This window comes from Oncorhynchus keta, unplaced genomic scaffold, assembly GCF_023373465.1.
Source record: "Oncorhynchus keta strain PuntledgeMale-10-30-2019 unplaced genomic scaffold, Oket_V2 Un_contig_6966_pilon_pilon, whole genome shotgun sequence".
In the NCBI taxonomy this organism is placed as follows: Eukaryota; Metazoa; Chordata; class Actinopteri; order Salmoniformes; family Salmonidae; genus Oncorhynchus; species Oncorhynchus keta.
In genome coordinates, this window is record NW_026289174.1 from 212,349 (window position 1) to 230,722 (window position 18,374).

General features: G+C 39.8%; 1 protein-coding gene, 2 long non-coding RNA genes and 1 pseudogene across 34 annotated transcripts; 1 reads left to right on the forward strand and 3 right to left on the reverse strand.

The window, feature by feature from the left end:
* Nucleotides 1–1,224: 1,224 nt before the first annotated feature.
* Nucleotides 1,225–9,783, reverse strand: LOC118383489 (NACHT, LRR and PYD domains-containing protein 1 homolog). Of its 6 annotated transcripts, none has more exons than XR_008123422.1 (8): nt 9,540–9,783; nt 9,099–9,355; nt 8,705–8,833; nt 8,303–8,435; nt 8,197–8,217; nt 6,070–6,527; nt 4,279–4,386; nt 1,225–1,272 (listed from the first exon to the last, which is right to left on the reverse strand). XR_008123422.1 is itself a non-coding variant. In XM_052511549.1 (6 exons), the coding sequence occupies exons 1-6, from the start codon at nt 9,628–9,630 to the stop codon at nt 6,241–6,243; spliced, it is 918 nt and encodes a 305-aa protein (XP_052367509.1). In that variant the 5' UTR covers nt 9,631–9,783; the 3' UTR covers nt 5,935–6,240. The 6 variants fall into 6 exon arrangements, 1 of the variants encoding a protein (XP_052367509.1); XR_008123423.1 differs by lacking the exon at nt 1,225–1,272 and adding an exon at nt 1,431–1,478; XR_008123421.1 differs by lacking the exons at nt 1,225–1,272; nt 4,279–4,386 and adding an exon at nt 3,473–3,652.
* Nucleotides 3,741–5,771, reverse strand: LOC127926141 (uncharacterized). 2 transcript variants are annotated; one of them, XR_008123473.1, is made up of 3 exons: nt 5,737–5,771; nt 3,884–3,981; nt 3,741–3,850 (listed from the first exon to the last, which is right to left on the reverse strand). It is a non-coding gene; the product is annotated as an uncharacterized LOC127926141 (long non-coding RNA). The 2 variants fall into 2 exon arrangements; XR_008123472.1 differs by lacking the exon at nt 5,737–5,771 and adding an exon at nt 5,416–5,450.
* A 520-nt stretch (nt 9,784–10,303) lies between the features above and the next one.
* LOC127926136 (NACHT, LRR and PYD domains-containing protein 3-like) overlaps nt 10,304–18,374 on the reverse strand; it is a 28,980-nt pseudogene continuing 20,909 nt past the window's right edge.
* LOC127926138 (uncharacterized) lies at nt 12,701–17,094 on the forward strand. Of its 26 annotated transcripts, XR_008123445.1 has the most exons (7): nt 13,606–13,962; nt 14,384–14,903; nt 15,003–15,055; nt 15,906–16,006; nt 16,060–16,112; nt 16,429–16,481; nt 16,640–17,094. It is a non-coding gene; the product is annotated as an uncharacterized LOC127926138 (long non-coding RNA). The 26 variants fall into 26 exon arrangements; XR_008123434.1 differs by lacking the exons at nt 15,906–16,006; nt 16,060–16,112; nt 16,429–16,481 and adding exons at nt 12,701–12,753; nt 12,807–12,912 and having other exon boundaries at nt 13,910–13,962; nt 15,003–15,479; XR_008123433.1 differs by lacking the exons at nt 15,906–16,006; nt 16,060–16,112; nt 16,429–16,481 and adding exons at nt 12,701–12,753; nt 12,807–12,859 and having other exon boundaries at nt 13,756–13,962; nt 15,003–15,479.

Genomic DNA, 18,374 nt, shown 5'->3' on the forward strand with positions numbered 1-18,374 from the left:
GTGATGATGATCCTATGATACACCTGAGATAATGATGTGATGATGATCCTATGATACAGCTGAGATAATGATGTGATGATGGTCCTATGATACACCTGAGGTAATGATGTGATGATGGTCCTATGATACACCTGAGATAATGATGTGATGATGGTCCTGATACACCTGAGATAATGTGATGATGGTCCTGATACACCTGAGATAATGATGTGATGATGGTCCTATGATACACCTGAGATAATGATGTGATGATGGTCCTATGATACACCTGAGATAATGATGTGATGATGGTCCTATGATACACCTGAGATAATGATGTGATGATGATCCTATGATACACCTGAGATAATGATGTGATGATGGTCCTATGATACACCTGAGGTAATGATGTGATGATGGTCCTATGATACACCTGAGATAATGATGTGATGATGATCCTATGATACACCTGAGGTAATGATGTGATGATGATCCTATGATACACCTGAGATAATGATGTGATGGTGGTCCTATGATACACCTGAGATAATGTGATGATGATCCTATGATACACCTGAGATAATGATGTGATGATGGTCCTATGATACACCTGAGATAATGATGTGATGATGGTCCTATGATACACCTGAGATAATGTGATGATGGTCCTGATACACCTGAGATAATGTGATGATGGTCCTGATACACCTGAGATAATGATGTGATGATGGTCCTATGATACACCTGAGATAATGATGTGATGATGGTCCTATGATACACCTGAGATAATGTGATGATGATCCTATGATACACCTGAGATAATGATGTGATGATGGTCCTATGATACACCTGAGATAATGATGTGATGATGGTCCTATGATACACCTGAGATAATGATGTGATGATGGTCCTATGATACACCTGAGATAATGTGATGATGGTCCTGATACACCTGAGATAATGATGTGATGTTGGTCCTATGATACACCTGAGATAATGATGTGATGATGGTCCTATGATACACCTGAGGTAATGATGTGATGATGGTCCTATGATACACCTGAGATAATGATGTGATGAATGATACACCTGAGATAATGATGATGATGGTCCTATGATAAACCTGAGATAATGTGATGATGGTCCTGATACACCTGAGATAATGATGTGATGATGGTCCTATGATACACCTGAGATAATGTGATGATGGTCCTGATACACCTGAGATAATTATGTGATGATGGTCCTATGATAAACCTGTGATAATGATGTGATGATGGTCCTATGATACACCTGAGGTAATGATGTGATGATGGTCCTATGATAAACCTGAGATAATGTGATGATGGTCCTGATACACCTGAGATAATGATGTGATGATGGTCCTATGATACACCTGAGATAATGTGATGATGGTCCTGATACACCTGAGATAATTATGTGATGATGGTCCTATGATAAACCTGTGATAATGATGTGATGATGGTCCTATGATACACCTGAGGTAATGATGTGATGATGGTCCTATGATACACCTGAGGTAATGATGTGATGATGGTCCTATGATACACCTGAGGTAATGATGTGATGATGGTCCTATGATACACCTGAGATAATGATGTGATGATGGTCCTATGATACACCTGAGGTAATGATGTGATAATGGCCCTATGATACACCTGAGATAATGATGTGATGATGATCCTATGATACACCTGAGATAATGTGATGATACACCTGAGATAATGATGTGATGATGGTCCTATGATACACCTGAGATAATGATGTGATGATGGTCCTATGATACACCTGAGATAATGTGATGATGGTCCTGATACACCTGAGATAATGTGATGATGGTCCTGATACACCTGAGATAATGATGTGATGATGGTCCTATGATACACCTGAGATAATGATGTGATGATGGTCCTATGATACACCTGAGATAATGATGTGATGATGTTCCTATGATACACCTGAGATAATGATGTGATGATGGTCCTATGATACACCTGAGGTAATGATGTGATGATGATCCTATGATACACCTGAGGTAATGATGTGATGATGATCCTATGATACACCTGAGATAATGATGTGATGGTGGTCCTATGATACACCTGAGATAATGTGATGATGATCCTATGATACACCTGAGATAATGATGTGATGATGGTCCTATGATACACCTGAGATAATGATGTGATGATGGTCCTATGATACACCTGAGGTAATGATGTGATGATGGTCCTATGATACACCTGAGATAATGATGTGATGATGGTCCTATGATACACCTGAGATAATGATGTGATGATGATCCTATGATACAACTGAGATAATGATGTGATGATGATCCTATGATACACCTGAGATAATGATGTGATGATGGTCCTATGATATACCTGAGGTAATGATGTGATGATGGTCCTATGATACACCTGAGATAATGATGTGATGATGGTCCTGATACACCTGAGATAATGTGATGATGGTCCTGATACACCTGAGATAATGATGTGATGATGGTCCTATGATACACCTGAGATAATGATGTGATGATGGTCCTATGATACACCTGAGATAATGATGTGATGATGGTCCTATGATACACCTGAGATAATGATGTGATGATGATCCTATGATACACCTGAGATAATGATGTGATGATGGTCCTATGATACACCTGAGATAATGATGTGATGGTGGTCCTATGATACACCTGAGATAATGTGATGATGATCCTATGATACACCTGAGATAATGATGTGATGATGGTCCTATGATACACCTGAGATAATGTGATGATGATCCTATGATACACCTGAGATAATGATGTGATGATGGTCCTATGATACACCTGAGGTAATGATGTGATGATGGTCCTATGATACACCTGAGATAATGATGTGATGATGGTCCTATGATACACCTGAGATAATGATGTGATGATGGTCCTATGATACACCTGAGATAATGATGTCATGATGGTCCTATGATACACCTGAGATAATGATGTCATGATGGTCCTATGATACACCTGAGATAATGATGTGATGATGGTCCTATGATAAACCTGAGATAATGATGTGATGATGGTCCTATGATACACCTGAGGTAATGATGTGATGGTGGTCCTATGATAAACCTGAGATAATGTGATGATGGTCCTGATACACCTGAGATAATGATGTGATGATGGTGCTATGATACACCTGAGATAATGTGATGATGGTCCTGATACACCTGAGATAATGATGTGATGATGGTCCTATGATAAACCTGAGATAATGATGTGATGATGGTCCTATGATACACCTGAGATAATGATGTGATGATGGTCCTATGATACACCTGAGATAATGATGTGATGATGGTCCTATGATACACCTGAGATAATGATGTGATGATGGTCCTATGATACACCTGAGGTAATGATGTGATGGTGGTCCTATGATAAACCTGAGATAATGTGATGGTCCTGATACACCTGAGATAATGATGTGATGATGGTCCTATGATAAACCTGTGATAATGATGTGATGATGGTCCTATGATACACCTGAGATAATGATGTGATGATGGTCCTATGATAAACCTGAGATAATGATGTGATGATGGTCCTATGATACACCTGAGATAATGATGTGATGATGGTCCTATGATACACCTGAGGTAATGATGTGATAATGGCCCTATGATACACCTGAGATAATGATGTGATGATGATCCTATGATACACCTGATGGTCCTGATACACCTGAGATAATGATGTGATGATGGTCCTATGATACACCTGAGATAATGATGTGATGATGGTCCTATGATACACCTGAGATAATGATGTGATGATGGTCCTATGATACACCTGAGATAATGTGATGATGGTCCTATGATACACCTGAGATAATGTGATGATGGTCCTGATACACCTGAGATAATGTGATGATGGTCCTGATACACCTGAGATAATGATGTGATGGTGGTCCTATGATAAACCTGAGATAATGTGATGATGGTCCTGATACACCTGAGATAATGATGTGATGATGGTCCTATGATACACCTGAGATAATGTGATGATAACCTGATAATGTGATGATGGTCCTATGATAAACCTGTGATAATGATGTGATGATGGTCCTATGATAAACCTGAGATAATGATGTGATGATGGTCCTATGATACACCTGAGATAATGATGTGATGATGGTCCTATGATACACCTGAGATAATGATGTGATGATGGTCCTGATACACCTGAGATAATGATGTGATGATGGTCCTATGATAAACCTGTGATAATGATGTGATGATGGTCCTAGGATAAACCTGAGATAATGATGTGATGATGGTCCTATGATACACCTGAGATAATGATGTGATGATGGTCCTATGATACACCTGAGGTAATGATGTGATAATGGCCCTATGATACACCTGAGATAATGATGTGATGATGATCCTATGATACACCTGAGATAATGTGATGATGGTCCTGATACACCTGAGATAATGATGTGATGATGGTCCTATGATACACCTGAGATAATGATGTGATGATGGTCCTATGATACACCTGAGATAATGATGTGATGATGGTCCTATGATACACCTGAGATAATGATGTGATGATGGTCCTATGATACACCTGAGATAATGTGATGATGGTCCTGATACACCTGAGATAATGTGATGATGGTCCTGATACACCTGAGATAATGATGTGATGATGGTCCTATGATACACCTGAGATAATGATGTGATGATGGTCCTATGATACACCTGAGGTAATGATGTGATGATGGTCCTATGATACACCTGAGATAATGAAGTGATGATGGTCCTATGATACACCTGAGATAATGATGTGATGATGGTCCTATGATACACCTGAGATAATGATGTGATGATGGTCCTATGATACACCTGAGATAATGCTGTGATGATGATCCTATGATACACCTGAGGTAATGATGTGATGATGGTCCTATGATACACCTGAGATAATGATGTGATGATGGTCCTGTGATACACCTGAGATAATGATGTGATGATGGTCCTATGATACACCTGATATAATGATGTGATGATGGTCCTATGATACACCTGAGATAATGATGTGATGATGGGCCTATGATACACCTGAGATAATGATGTGATGGTGGTCCTATGATACACCTGAGATAATGATGTGATGGTGGTCCTATGATACACCTGAGATAATGATGTGATGATGGTCCTATGATACACCTGAGATAATGATGTGATGATGGTCCTATGATACACCTGAGATAATGCTGTGATGATGGTCCTATGATACACCTGAGATAATGCTGTGATGATGGTCCTATGATACACCTGAGATAATGATGTGATGATGGTCCTATGATACACCTGAGGTAATGATGTGATGATGGTCCTATGATACACCTGAGATAATGTGATGATGGTCCTATGATACACCTGAGATAATGATGTGATGATGGGCCTATGATACACCTGAGATAATGATGTGATGGTGGTCCTATGATACACCTGAGATAATGCTGTGATGATGGTCCTATGATACACCTGAGATAATGATGTGATGATGGTCCTATGATACACCTGAGATAATGATGTGATGATGGTCCTATGATACACCTGAGATAATGCTGTGATGATGGTCCTATGATACACCTGAGATAATGATGTGATGATGGTCCTATGATACACCTGAGGTAATGATGTGATGATGGTCCTATGATACACCTGAGATAATGTGATGATGGTCCTATGATACACCTGAGATAATGATGTGATGATGGTCCTATGATACACCTGAGATAATGATGGTCCTGATATACACCTGAGGTAATGATGTGATGATGGTCCTATGATACACCTGAGATAATGATGTGATGATGGTCCTATGATACACCTGAGATAATGATGGTCCTGATATACACCTGAGATAATGATGTGATGATGGTCCTATGATACACCTGAGATAATGATGTGATGATGGTCCTATGATACACCTGAGATAATGATGGTCCTGATATACACCTGAGGTAATGATGTGATGATGGTCCTATGATACACCTGAGGTAATTATGTGATAATGGCCCTATGATAAGAGTAATTTATTACAGGCAGCAACACAAAAACATGGTTCCATTCTGAAAAAGACTCTTTGATCTGGGTAGCTATGTTTTTATTTGACCTATATTTAATCATTCCACATATTCAAGGGAGGGAGAAAAGAAACCGGTCTTACCTAGATTCACTCAAGTACTTAACAAGATGGTGTTCATGTTCCCTGAGAGCTTTGAGACAAGCTCCCATCACTTCTGGTCCTTTAGGGAGGACTGCGTTCAGTAGTTCTCTCATTCGCTCCTGTTCAGTTGTTTCAGCTTTTATTCTGGAGTACTCTTCATCACCAATCATGCTCTTTGACAACAGATCATCTGCTATTGGCATTGTGTTTTTGACTCCCTGAATGAGTATAGCCCTGTGTTTCTTCAGAAACTCCTCAGCAGGAATCCCAGAGAGTGTTAATGCTGAAGGGGGGTGAAATAAATGAATATGTCTTTAGGGTGAACAGCAGCTGTTTCTACATCTAACAGTCTCTCCAGTTCCTCTGATAGTCATGTCTTGTTTTGAGCTGACTCCAGGGTTGTCGTCAATTCATATTCAAGTCAGTCAAAATTAAACCAGTTTCTACAACCATTACGGATACTTTTTGGAATTTGTCGAACGGAACACGGCTTTGATTTTCTGAGCATGATGTGCAACCCAAATGGTGTTTTTTTGTGATAAAAGTCTTATTTTTGTTCGATAAATATGATTTGTTGTGTAACTGGGAGTCTCGTGAGTGGAAACGTCTGAAGATGATCAAAGGTAAGCAATTCATTTGATTGATTTTCTTACTTTCGTGACCAAGCTAACCAAGCTAATATAAGGCTAAGCTGTTGTAGCATTGAAAGCTACACTCACAAAAGCTTGGATTTCTTTCGCTGTAAAATATATTTTCAAAATCTGACACGATAGGTGGATTAACAACAGACTAAGCTGTGTTTTGGTATATTTTACTTGTGATTGCATGATTCTAAATATTTTTAGTAATATTTATGCATTTGGTGCCCTGCAATTTAGCGGTTGTTTAGGAAAGTGATCCTTTACTCAGGATGCGTAGCGCAGAGAAGTTAAATTACGATAGATAAATGGCTGGTTCTTTTTTCCTAACACCGTAGGTTTATGTACTTTGACGTAAAGCGGTCAAATCAGCGCTCTATATTCATTTTTGACCTTTAATCCCAGAAAAATGGCCATAACTCAAAAAGCATTGATGCCTCGATGCCATCTTGTTCGGGGTCAACTGCACATTACGCCAAACCTATGCTCACCAAGTTTTGTCTTCGAAATCTTTTCCGTTCAGGAGAAAAGGCCACATCGTGATTGGTGATGTTTCGTACATTTGCAATATGATTCCATTCACCCTCTGGTGGGATATATCGGGACAGCGAAAAAACGACCAACATTTTTAAATGTAATCAAACGGAAACCGAATGTCCGAGAAACTTCATTAGATGACTTCCTGAAAGATCTGGCCCCCGTGCACGGCACACCGCCGGCCGCGAATTTTACAAACGTTGGCGGACGTCTAGTAAGGGACCGTACATTTGCAATATGGTGTTTCTCACTAACCATACGGCAAATGTCAAAATGTTCCCTTCATGTATGTACATGTGTTTGTTTTTAATTTTGAAATACATTTGCAAAAATGTCTAATGGCTGTCCCTGTCCCTGACCCCGCCTGCCTGACCACTCTGCCCCTGTCCCTGTCCCTGACCCCGCCTGCCTGACCACTCTGACTGTCCCTGTCCCTGACCCCGCCTGCCTGACCACTCTGGTTGCCCCTGTCCCTGTCCCTGTCCCTGACCCCGCCTGCCTGACCACTCTGACTGTCCCTGTCCCTGTCCCTGACCCCGCCTGCCTGACCACTCTGGCTGCCCCTGTCCCTGACCCCGCCTTCCTGACCACTCTGGCTGCCCCTGTCCCTGACCCCGCCTGCCTGACCACTCTGGCTGCCCCTGTCCCTGACCCCGCCTGCCGACCTGTACCTTTAACCCACCTCTGGTTTACTGACCCCTGCCTACCTTGACCTGTCTTTGCCTTCCCCTGTTACAATAAACACTGTTACTTGGACAGTCTGCATCTGGGCCTTACCTTGGTTCTGATAGTATTCATCTGAAAGATAAACAACACGAGGTTATATCACTCGAAATAACATCTGGTACAAAAGTACAAAGTGATGATTGACATGTGCTCCTACCTCTTGATACAATTTCTTTCCATACTGTCCTCTCATCATCACTGAATAACTCCATCTCAATGTCAATCCCTGTTATTTTCACAATCGCCTTGAAAAAGCTTGGTGTGGTGTCTCTTTGTATGAGATGAATCCTCTGGAGGGAGAGAGAGAGAGAGACTGCTTTAGCAATGTGAACATGTTTTCCATGCAAATAAAGGCAATTAGAGAGAGAGAGAGAGAGAGAGAGAGAGAGAGAGAGAGAGAGAGAGAGAGAGAGAGAGAGAGAGAGAGAGAGAGAGAGAGAGAGAGAGAGAGAGAGAGAGAGAGAGAGAGAGAGAGAGAGAGAGAGAGAGAGAGAGAGAGAGAGAACAATAAATATAACATAAATGTCAGATTCATGTTCTTAGTCTACTAAAACTGTACCGGTGGATTGATGGCAGTAGAACTGGGAATGTTCAGTCTGAAGTAACTATTCAGTTTGAAGGACCGCTCTGGTCTTGTGATGGGAATCCTTTTAGACCCTTGAAACTTTGATTCCTGTTGTTCCACAGCCTGTGAAACGAGGCACGAAATACCCAGCCAGTCAATGTATAGTGTGATTCAAACATGATTCAGAAAACTAAAGAAGCGTTGAGGCCTAGACGCCATCTTGTTCGGGGCCAACTGCCCATTATGCCAAACCTATGCTCACCAAGTTTCGTCTTCGAAATATTTTCCGTTCAGGAGAAAAGCAACACATTTATCTTCATTTAATGAGTGTCAACATAACTAACCAGGGGTGCAGTTTAAGGTCATCTCTATAATAATGATACCTCACCAGTATTTGGCCGGGGTCACTGGGGAACAGGTATAGGCGTGGAATTAGTGTTTCCTTCATCACTGACAGATAGAGCATCAGCTCACAGTGGACATCTACGTTCCAAGACAGTAATCTCAGTATCAGAGCGATAGCTGAGAACTTGGGATGGAGAATCTTAGCATGGAATCTGGTGACCTCACGCACTTCCTCTAAAGACACTCCATGTTCCTCTACATGAAGAATCTTCATCTCATTCCTCAGGGAAGGGTTGGTCCCTGAACAACACCATAAAAAGGAGACAGAACGACAAATATTGTATTATCCAACTAAAACACAAAGAATATGCAGTACCAGATCACAGTAAACTCAAACTCCCAGAATAATGAATTCATTAATTCAGGAAGTGAAACTCAGTTACATGGAAATGTCTTTCTGAATACTATTTCTACATGGTTTTACCTAAACAGACAAAGTGTGGCAGATGAACTTCCTCCAGTTCACCGAACTCCATAGTGATGTCCAGCAATGGACCACCTTGTGTGTACTGCATGTCTTTCAGAAGTTGACTGTAGGGTCCCCAGTTCCTGAAGTGATACTTCAGAATGACATCTCTCTCACACAGCCAGCGGAGCCCAGACACTGTGCACTCATAACTCCCTTTGGGTGTCCTGTGTCTGAGGGCAACAACAAGATGTGGTAGAGAAGGTCAATGGTCAAATGGAGAGGTTGGATTAGAAGACTATTCCCAAAGGTAATGGGGAAATACACTAGCAGGTGGAATGAAATGTTAGAAGTAGTTATTTTACCTGAACATTGTCAATCCCTGGACAGTGGAAGTCAAGTTCAGGAAGTCAGGAACCTGCCATCTAGCTTCAGTCAGGTTCAATCTGAAGCCAGTGTGTGGAGTCCTGAACAAGGACAAGCATGTCAGTAATACATATGGGGCCTGTTTCCTGGACACAGATTGAGTCTAGTGCTGGACTAAAAAGCATGCTCAATGGAAGTTTCAATAGAAAGTTCTTTAAGGTCCAGGACTAGACTTAATGTGTCCGGGAAACTGGCCCATTACCAAAGTAACTCATCAAATATATTTATTCAATGTTACATGGAATGCTGGTGATTTATCAATTTAACTGTCTAAAGACAAAATATGACAACAGCTAAAGTCCTGCATGCCTACAAGCAGAACACAGGACTGTCTATATCCCAGTGTGAATGGTTGGTCAGTACACATCTGGCTTTGAGACTGTGTTTATATTAATAAAGCAGAACACAGGACTGTCTATATCCCAGTATGAATGGTTGGTCACTACACACCTGGCTTTGAGACTGTGTTTATATTAATAAAGCAGAACACAGGACTGTCTATATACCAGTGTGAATGGTTGGTCAGTACACACCTGGCTTTGAGACTGTGTTTATATTACTAAAGCAGAACACAGGACTGTCTATATCCCAGTATGAATGGTTGGTCACTACACACCTGGCTTTGAGACTGTGTTTATATTACTAAAGCAGAACACAGGACTGTCTATATCCCAGTATGAATGGTTGGTCAGTACACACCTGGCTTTGAGACTGTGTTTATATTAATAAAGCAGAACACAGGACTGTCTATATCCCAGTATGAATGGTTGGTCACTACACACCTGGCTATGAGACTGTGTTTATATTAATAAAGCAGAACACAGGACTGTCTATATCCCAGTATGAATGGTTGGTCAGTACACACCTGGCTTTGAGACTGTGTTTATATTACTAAAGCAGAACACAGGACTGTCTATATCCCAGTATGAATGGTTGGTCAGTACACACCTGGCTTTGAGACTGTGCCTGACTCCTGCAGGTATGTAAAAGTAAGAATTGACATTATGACTTACCTCAACATGGTCACAAGTCTTACAGCTCTGAGGAATCCCTGAAGTCAAAAGTAGTTGTTATTTAAAATGGACAATCTCATGTAATAATGAATTAATAATTATTAAATAGACTTGTAATAAAAATTAAAATAACTCATATAATATCATAATATATAATGTTTTGTAGATGTTGGGGTCTGATTTCTGCTAGATTCTAGGATGAGAGCTTAAAGGTAGAGTCAGATAAATTATGTTGTACGAGCAGCACCACAGATACTGTGATGAGCAAGATGCCTGACCTCTCTCACACAGTCACACACAGTATCTATCTACCCATGTGTGTGGGTTCTCTTCACTCTCTTACAGAGTGTTAGTCACGGGACCAAAACAGCAGAAGTTTAGCATCGTGTTACAGCACTCTTAGTTGTTGTATAAATTGACCCACTCTGCTGTTTACGTTGTGCATCTACGTCATATCGCTGACTCTACCTTTAAGTTTGTTTTGACCAAAAATATTGTGATTGTGTTTCTTGCCTTGAAATCAACTACAATGAATGCTATAAAACTATTTTGATTTAAAATCAATAAAATGAAATAACACTCACATTCCTCAGGTACAGACTTGATACAACTCTCTCCACCATGGTCTCTGGATTTGGTAAAGCAGAAGGACTGTGATTAAACTAAATACAACTTATAAAGGCTTTATATAGGATACATACAGTCTTCATAAGCAGTACAAAGGGTCACCTTCCATAAAGTCAATACTGATGGTGATATTTAACTAGGCACAGTCTAACTGTCTGTAGGTCCAACAGAACACATTAAAACACACCACTACTACTAATCTAACTGTCTGTAGGTCCAACAGAACACATTAAAACACATCACTACTACTAATCTAACTGTCTGTAGGTCCAACAGAACACATTAAAACACACCACTACTACTAATCTAACTGTCTGTAGGTCCAACAGAACACATTAAAACACACCACTACTACTAATCTAACTGTCTGTAGGTCCAACAGAACACATTAAAACACACCACTACTACTAATCTAACTGTCTGTAGGTCCAACAGAACACATTAAAACACACCACTACTACTAATCTAACTGTCTGTAGGTCCAACAGAACACATTAAAACACACCACTACTACTAATCTAACTGTCTGTAGGTCCAACAGAACACATTAAAACACACCACTACTACTAATCTAACTGTCTGTAGGTCCAACAGAACACATTAAAACACACCACTACTACTAATCTAACTGTCTGTAGGTCCAACAGAACACATTAAAACACACCACTACTACTAATCTAACTGTCTGTAGGTCCAACAGAACACAACACACCACTACTACTACTAATCTAACTGTATGTAGGTCCAACAGAACACATTAAAACACACCACTACTACTAATCTAACTGTCTGTAGGTCCAACAGAACACATTAAAACACACCACTACTACTAATCTAACTGTCTGTAGGTCCAACAGAACACATTAAAACACACCACTACTACTAATCTAACTGTCTGTAGGTCCAACAGAACACATTAAAACACACCACTACTACTAATCTAACTGTCTGTAGGTCCAACAGAACACATTAAAACACACCACTACTACTAATCTAACTGTCTGTAGGTCCAACAGAACCTATTAAAACACACCACTACTACTAATCTAACTGTCTGTAGGTCCAACAGAACACATTAAAACACACCACTACTACTAATCTAACTGTCTATAGGTCCAACAGAACACATTAAAACACACCACTACTACTAATCTAACTGTCTTTAGGTCCAACAGAACACATTAAAACACACCACTACTACTAATCTAACTGTCTGTAGGTCCAACAGAACACATTAAAACACACCACTACTACTAATCTAACTGTCTTTAGGTCCAACAGAACACATTAAAACACACCACTACTACTAATCTAACTGTCTGTAGGTCCAACAGAACACATTAAAACACACCACTACTACTAATCTAACTGTCTGTAGGTCCAACAGAACCCATTAAAACACACCACTACTACTAATCTAACTGTCTGTAGGTCCAACAGAACACATTAAAACACACCACTACTACTAATCTAACTGTCTGTAGGTCCAACAGAACACATTAAAACACACCACTACTACTAATCTAACTGTCTGTAGGTCCAACAGAACACATTAAAACACACCACTACTACTAATCTAACTGTCTGTAGGTCCAACAGAACACATTAAAACACACCACTACTACTAATCTAACTGTCTGTAGGTCCAACAGAACACATTAAAACACACCACTACTACTAATCTAACTGTCTGTAGGTCCAACAGAACACATTAAAACACACCACTACTACTAATCTAACTGTCTGTAGGTCCAACAGAACACATTAAAACACACCACTACTACTAATCTAACTGTCTGTAGGTCCAACAGAACACATTAAAACACACCACTACTACTAATCTAACTGTCTGTAGGTCCAACAGAACACATTAAAACACACCACTACTACTAATCTAACTGTCTGTAGGTCCAACAGAACACATTAAAACACACCACTACTACTAATCTAACTGTCTGTAGGTCCAACAGAACAAAACACACCACTACTACTAATCTAACTGTCTTTAGGTCCAACAGAACACATTAAAACACACCACTACTACTAATCTAACTGTCTGTAGGTCCAACAGAACACATTAAAACACACCACTACTACTAATCTAACTGTCTGTAGGTCCAACAGAACACATTAAAACACACCACTACTACTAATCTAACTGTCTGTAGGTCCAACAGAACACATTAAAACACATCACTACTACTAATCTAACTGTCTTTAGGTCCAACAGAACACAACACACCACTACTACTAATCTAACTGTCTGTAGGTCCAACAGAACACATTAAAACACACCACTACTACTAATCTAACTGTCTATAGGTCCAACAGAACACATTAAAACACACCACTACTACTAATCTAACTGTCTTTAGGTCCAACAGAACACATTAAAACACACCACTACTACTAATCTAACTGTCTGTAGGTCCAACAGAACACATTAAACACACCACTACTACTAATCTAACTGTCTGTAGGTCCAACAGAACACATTAAAACACACCACTACTACTAATCTAACTGTCTGTAGGTCCAACAGAACACATTAAAACACACCACTACTACTAATCTAACTGTCTGTAGGTCCAACAGAACACATTAAAACACACCACTACTACTAATCTAACTGTCTTAGGTCCAACAGAACACATTAAAACACACCACTACTACTAATCTAACTGTCTGTAGGTCCAACAGAACACATTAAAACACACCACTACTACTAATCTAACTGTCTTAGGTCCAACAGAACACATTAAAACACACCACTACTACTAATCTAACTGTCTGTAGGTCCAACAGAACACATTAAAACACACCACTACTACTAATCTAACTGTCTGTAGGTCCAACAGAACACATTAAAACACACCACTACTACTAATCTAACTGTCTTTAGGTCCAACAGAACACATTAAAACACACCACTACTACTAATCTAACTGTCTGTAGGTCCAACAGAACACATTAAAACACACCACTACTACTAATCTAACTGTCTGTAGGTCCAACAGAACACATTAAAACACACCACTACTACTAATCTAACTGTCTGTAGGTCCAACAGAACACAACACACCACTACTACTAATCTAACTGTCTGTAGGTCCAACAGAACACATTAAAACACACCACTACTACTAATCTAACTGTCTGTAGGTCCAACAGAACACATTAAAACACACCACTACTACTAATCTAACTGTCTGTAGGTCCAACAGAACACAACACACCACTACTACTAATCTAACTGTCTGTAGGTCCAACAGAACACATTAAAACACACCACTACTACTAATCTAACTGTCTGTAGGTCCAACAGAACACATTAAAACACACCACTACTACTAATCTAATTGTCTGTAGGTCCAACAGAACACAGCACCACTACTACTAATCTAACTGTCTGTAGGTCCAACAGAACCCATTAAAACACACCACTACTACTAATCTAACTGTCTGTAAGTCCAACAGAACACATTAAAACACACCACTACTACTAATCTAACTGTCTGTAGGTCCAACAGAACACATTAAAACACACCACTACTACTAATCTAACTGTCTTTAGGTCCAACAGAACACATTAAAACACACCACTACTACTAATCTAACTGTCTGTAGGTCCAACAGAACACATTAAAACACACCACTACTACTAATCTAACTGTCTGTAGGTCCAACAGAACACATTAAAACACACCACTACTACTAATCTAACTGTCTGTAGGTCCAACAGAACACATTAAAACACACCACTACTACTAATCTAACTGTCTGTAGGTCCAACAGAACACATTAAAACACACCACTACTACTAATCTAACTGTCTGTAGGTCCAACAGAACACATTAAAACACACCACTACTACTAATCTAACTGTCTGTAGGTCCAACAGAACACATTAAAACACACCACTACTACTAATCTAACTGTCTGTAGGTCCAACAGAAACATTAAAACACACCACTACTACTAATCTAACTGTCTGTAGGTCCAACAGAACACATTAAAACACACCACTACTACTAATCTAACTGTCTGTAGGTCCAACAGAACACATTAAAACACACCACTACTACTAATCTAACTGTCTGTAGGTCCAACAGAACACATTAAAACACACCACTACTACTAATCTAACTGTCTGTAGGTCCAACAGAACACATTAAAACACACCACTACTACTAATCTAACTGTCTGTAGGTCCAACAGAACACATTAAAACACACCACTACTACTAATCTAACTGTCTGTAGGTCCAACAGAACACATTAAAACAACACACCACTACTACTAATCTAACTGTCTGTAGGTCCAACAGAACACATTAAAACACACCACTACTACTAATCTAACTGTCTGTAGGTCCAACAGAACACAACACACCACTACTACTAATCTAACTGTCTGTAGGTCCAACAGAACACATTAAAACACACCACTAATACTAATCTAACTGTCTGTAGGTCCAACAGAACACATTAAAACACACCACTACTACTAATCTAACTGTCTTTAGGTCCAACAGAACACATTAAAACACACCACTACTACAAATCTAACTGTCTGTAGGTCCAACAGAACACAACACACCACTACTACTACTAGTCTAACTGTATGTAGGTCCAACAGAACCTATTAAAACACACCACTACTACTAATCTAACTGTCTGTAGGTCCAACAGAACACATTAAAACACACCACTACTACTAATCTAACTGTCTGTAGGTCCAACAGAACACATTAAAACACACCACTACTACTAATCTAACTGTCTGTAGGTCCAACAGAACACATTAAAACACATCACTACTACTAATCTAACTGTCTTTAGGTCCAACAGAACACATTAAAACACACCACTACTACTAATCTAACTGTCTGTAGGTCCAACAGAACACATTAAAACACACCACTACTACTAATCTAACTGTCTGTAGGTCCAACAGAACACAATAAAACACACCACTACTACTAATCTAACTGTCTGCAGGTCCAACAGAACACATTAAACACACCACTACTACTAATCTAACTGTCTGTAGGTCCAACAGAACACATTAAAACACACCACTACTACTAATCTAACTGTCTGTAAGTCCAACAGAACACATTAAAACACACCACTACTACTAATCTAACTGTCTGTAGGTCCAACAGAACACATTAAAACACACCACTACTACTAATCTAACTGTCTGTAGGTCCAACAGAACCCATTAAAACACACCACTACTACTAATCTAACTGTCTATAGGTCCAACAGAACACATTAAAACACACCACTACTACTAATCTAACTGTCTGTAGGTCCAACAGAACACATTAAAACACACCACTACTACTAATCTAACTGTCTGTAGGTCCAACAGAACACATTAAAACACACCACTACTACTAATCTAACTGTCTGTAGGTCCAACAGAACACAACACACCACTACTACTAATCTAACTGTAGAAATGATTCCAGAGGAAAACAAATGATGAAACATCGCTATGACTCACCTCTGAATGTGATGGTCATGTATCTGACACAGGGTCAATGAGGTGTAGACGGAGGAGTACATTATAAACCCAGGATAGAGGGGTTCAGTGAATGTGATGTGTTCTGTGTAGAAGTGTGTCACTGTACCAGAGGAGGACACACTATAGAAGGACAACGTACCAGCCGGCCAGTCCAGATACACTCCAACTCTCTTAGAAACAGGACAAGTATCTGGTCGACTGTATCTGATGACTCCATTATGGTAAAAGTTATAACCACTATCATAGCAGACTAAACACCAGGACTCCTTATTGTGTCCAATCCTACTGTCATCCTCCCCTCCCTTCCTCTTCATTCCTTTGTACACCACACCAATGAAAGCCCCGTCACCATCCCTCTCCACCTCCCAGTAATAACGACCTCCAGATAAGCCTTCTCTGCAGAGAACTTGGGGATGAAGGTCAAATCTGTCTGGATGGTCTTCATAATGCTGCTTCTCTTCCACCAATGTCACCTTCCTGTTCCCCTCAGACAGTCTCAGGTGTGGGTTTACTGTATTTGGGTCCAGGGTGAGATGACAGGCATCTGTAGACAAAAGGAGAGTTTAATCAAACCACATCTTCACATAAAATGTTATTTTGTAGGTACAGAACAAGTATTGATTAGTTACTATGTTACAATAGTTCTGAATATACAGTTAATTAGGATTGAAGAGACGTACATTTCCTCGGCCCTGATTTCAGCCTGCCCTCTCCGCCATGATCCACACTGTAGGAGAAACAGGTTGTTGACTGACAAAGACCTAATAAAGCAGTCAACATTTAAACCATATTGTTGTGTTCTGGTGCACTATCCCGGTTCATTACTATCCTACCTACTGCATACAGAACAGAGTACAGTTCATTACTAGAGACATACAGGTATAGTATCCTACCTACTGCATACAGAACAGAGTACAGTTCATTACTAGAGACATACAGGTATTCTATCCTACCTACTGCATACAGAACAGAGTACAGTTCATTACTAGAGACATACAGGTATTCTATCACCCTGTACCAGAGTACAGTTCATTACTAGAGACATACAGGTATTCTATCCTACCTACTGCATACAGAACAGAGTACAGTTCATTACTAGAGACATACAGGTATTCTATCCTACCTACTGCATACAGAACAGAGTACAGTTCATTACTAGAGACATACAGGTATTCTATCCTACCTACTGCATACAGAACAGAGTACAGTTCATTACTAGAGACATACAGGTATTCTATCCTACCTACTGCAT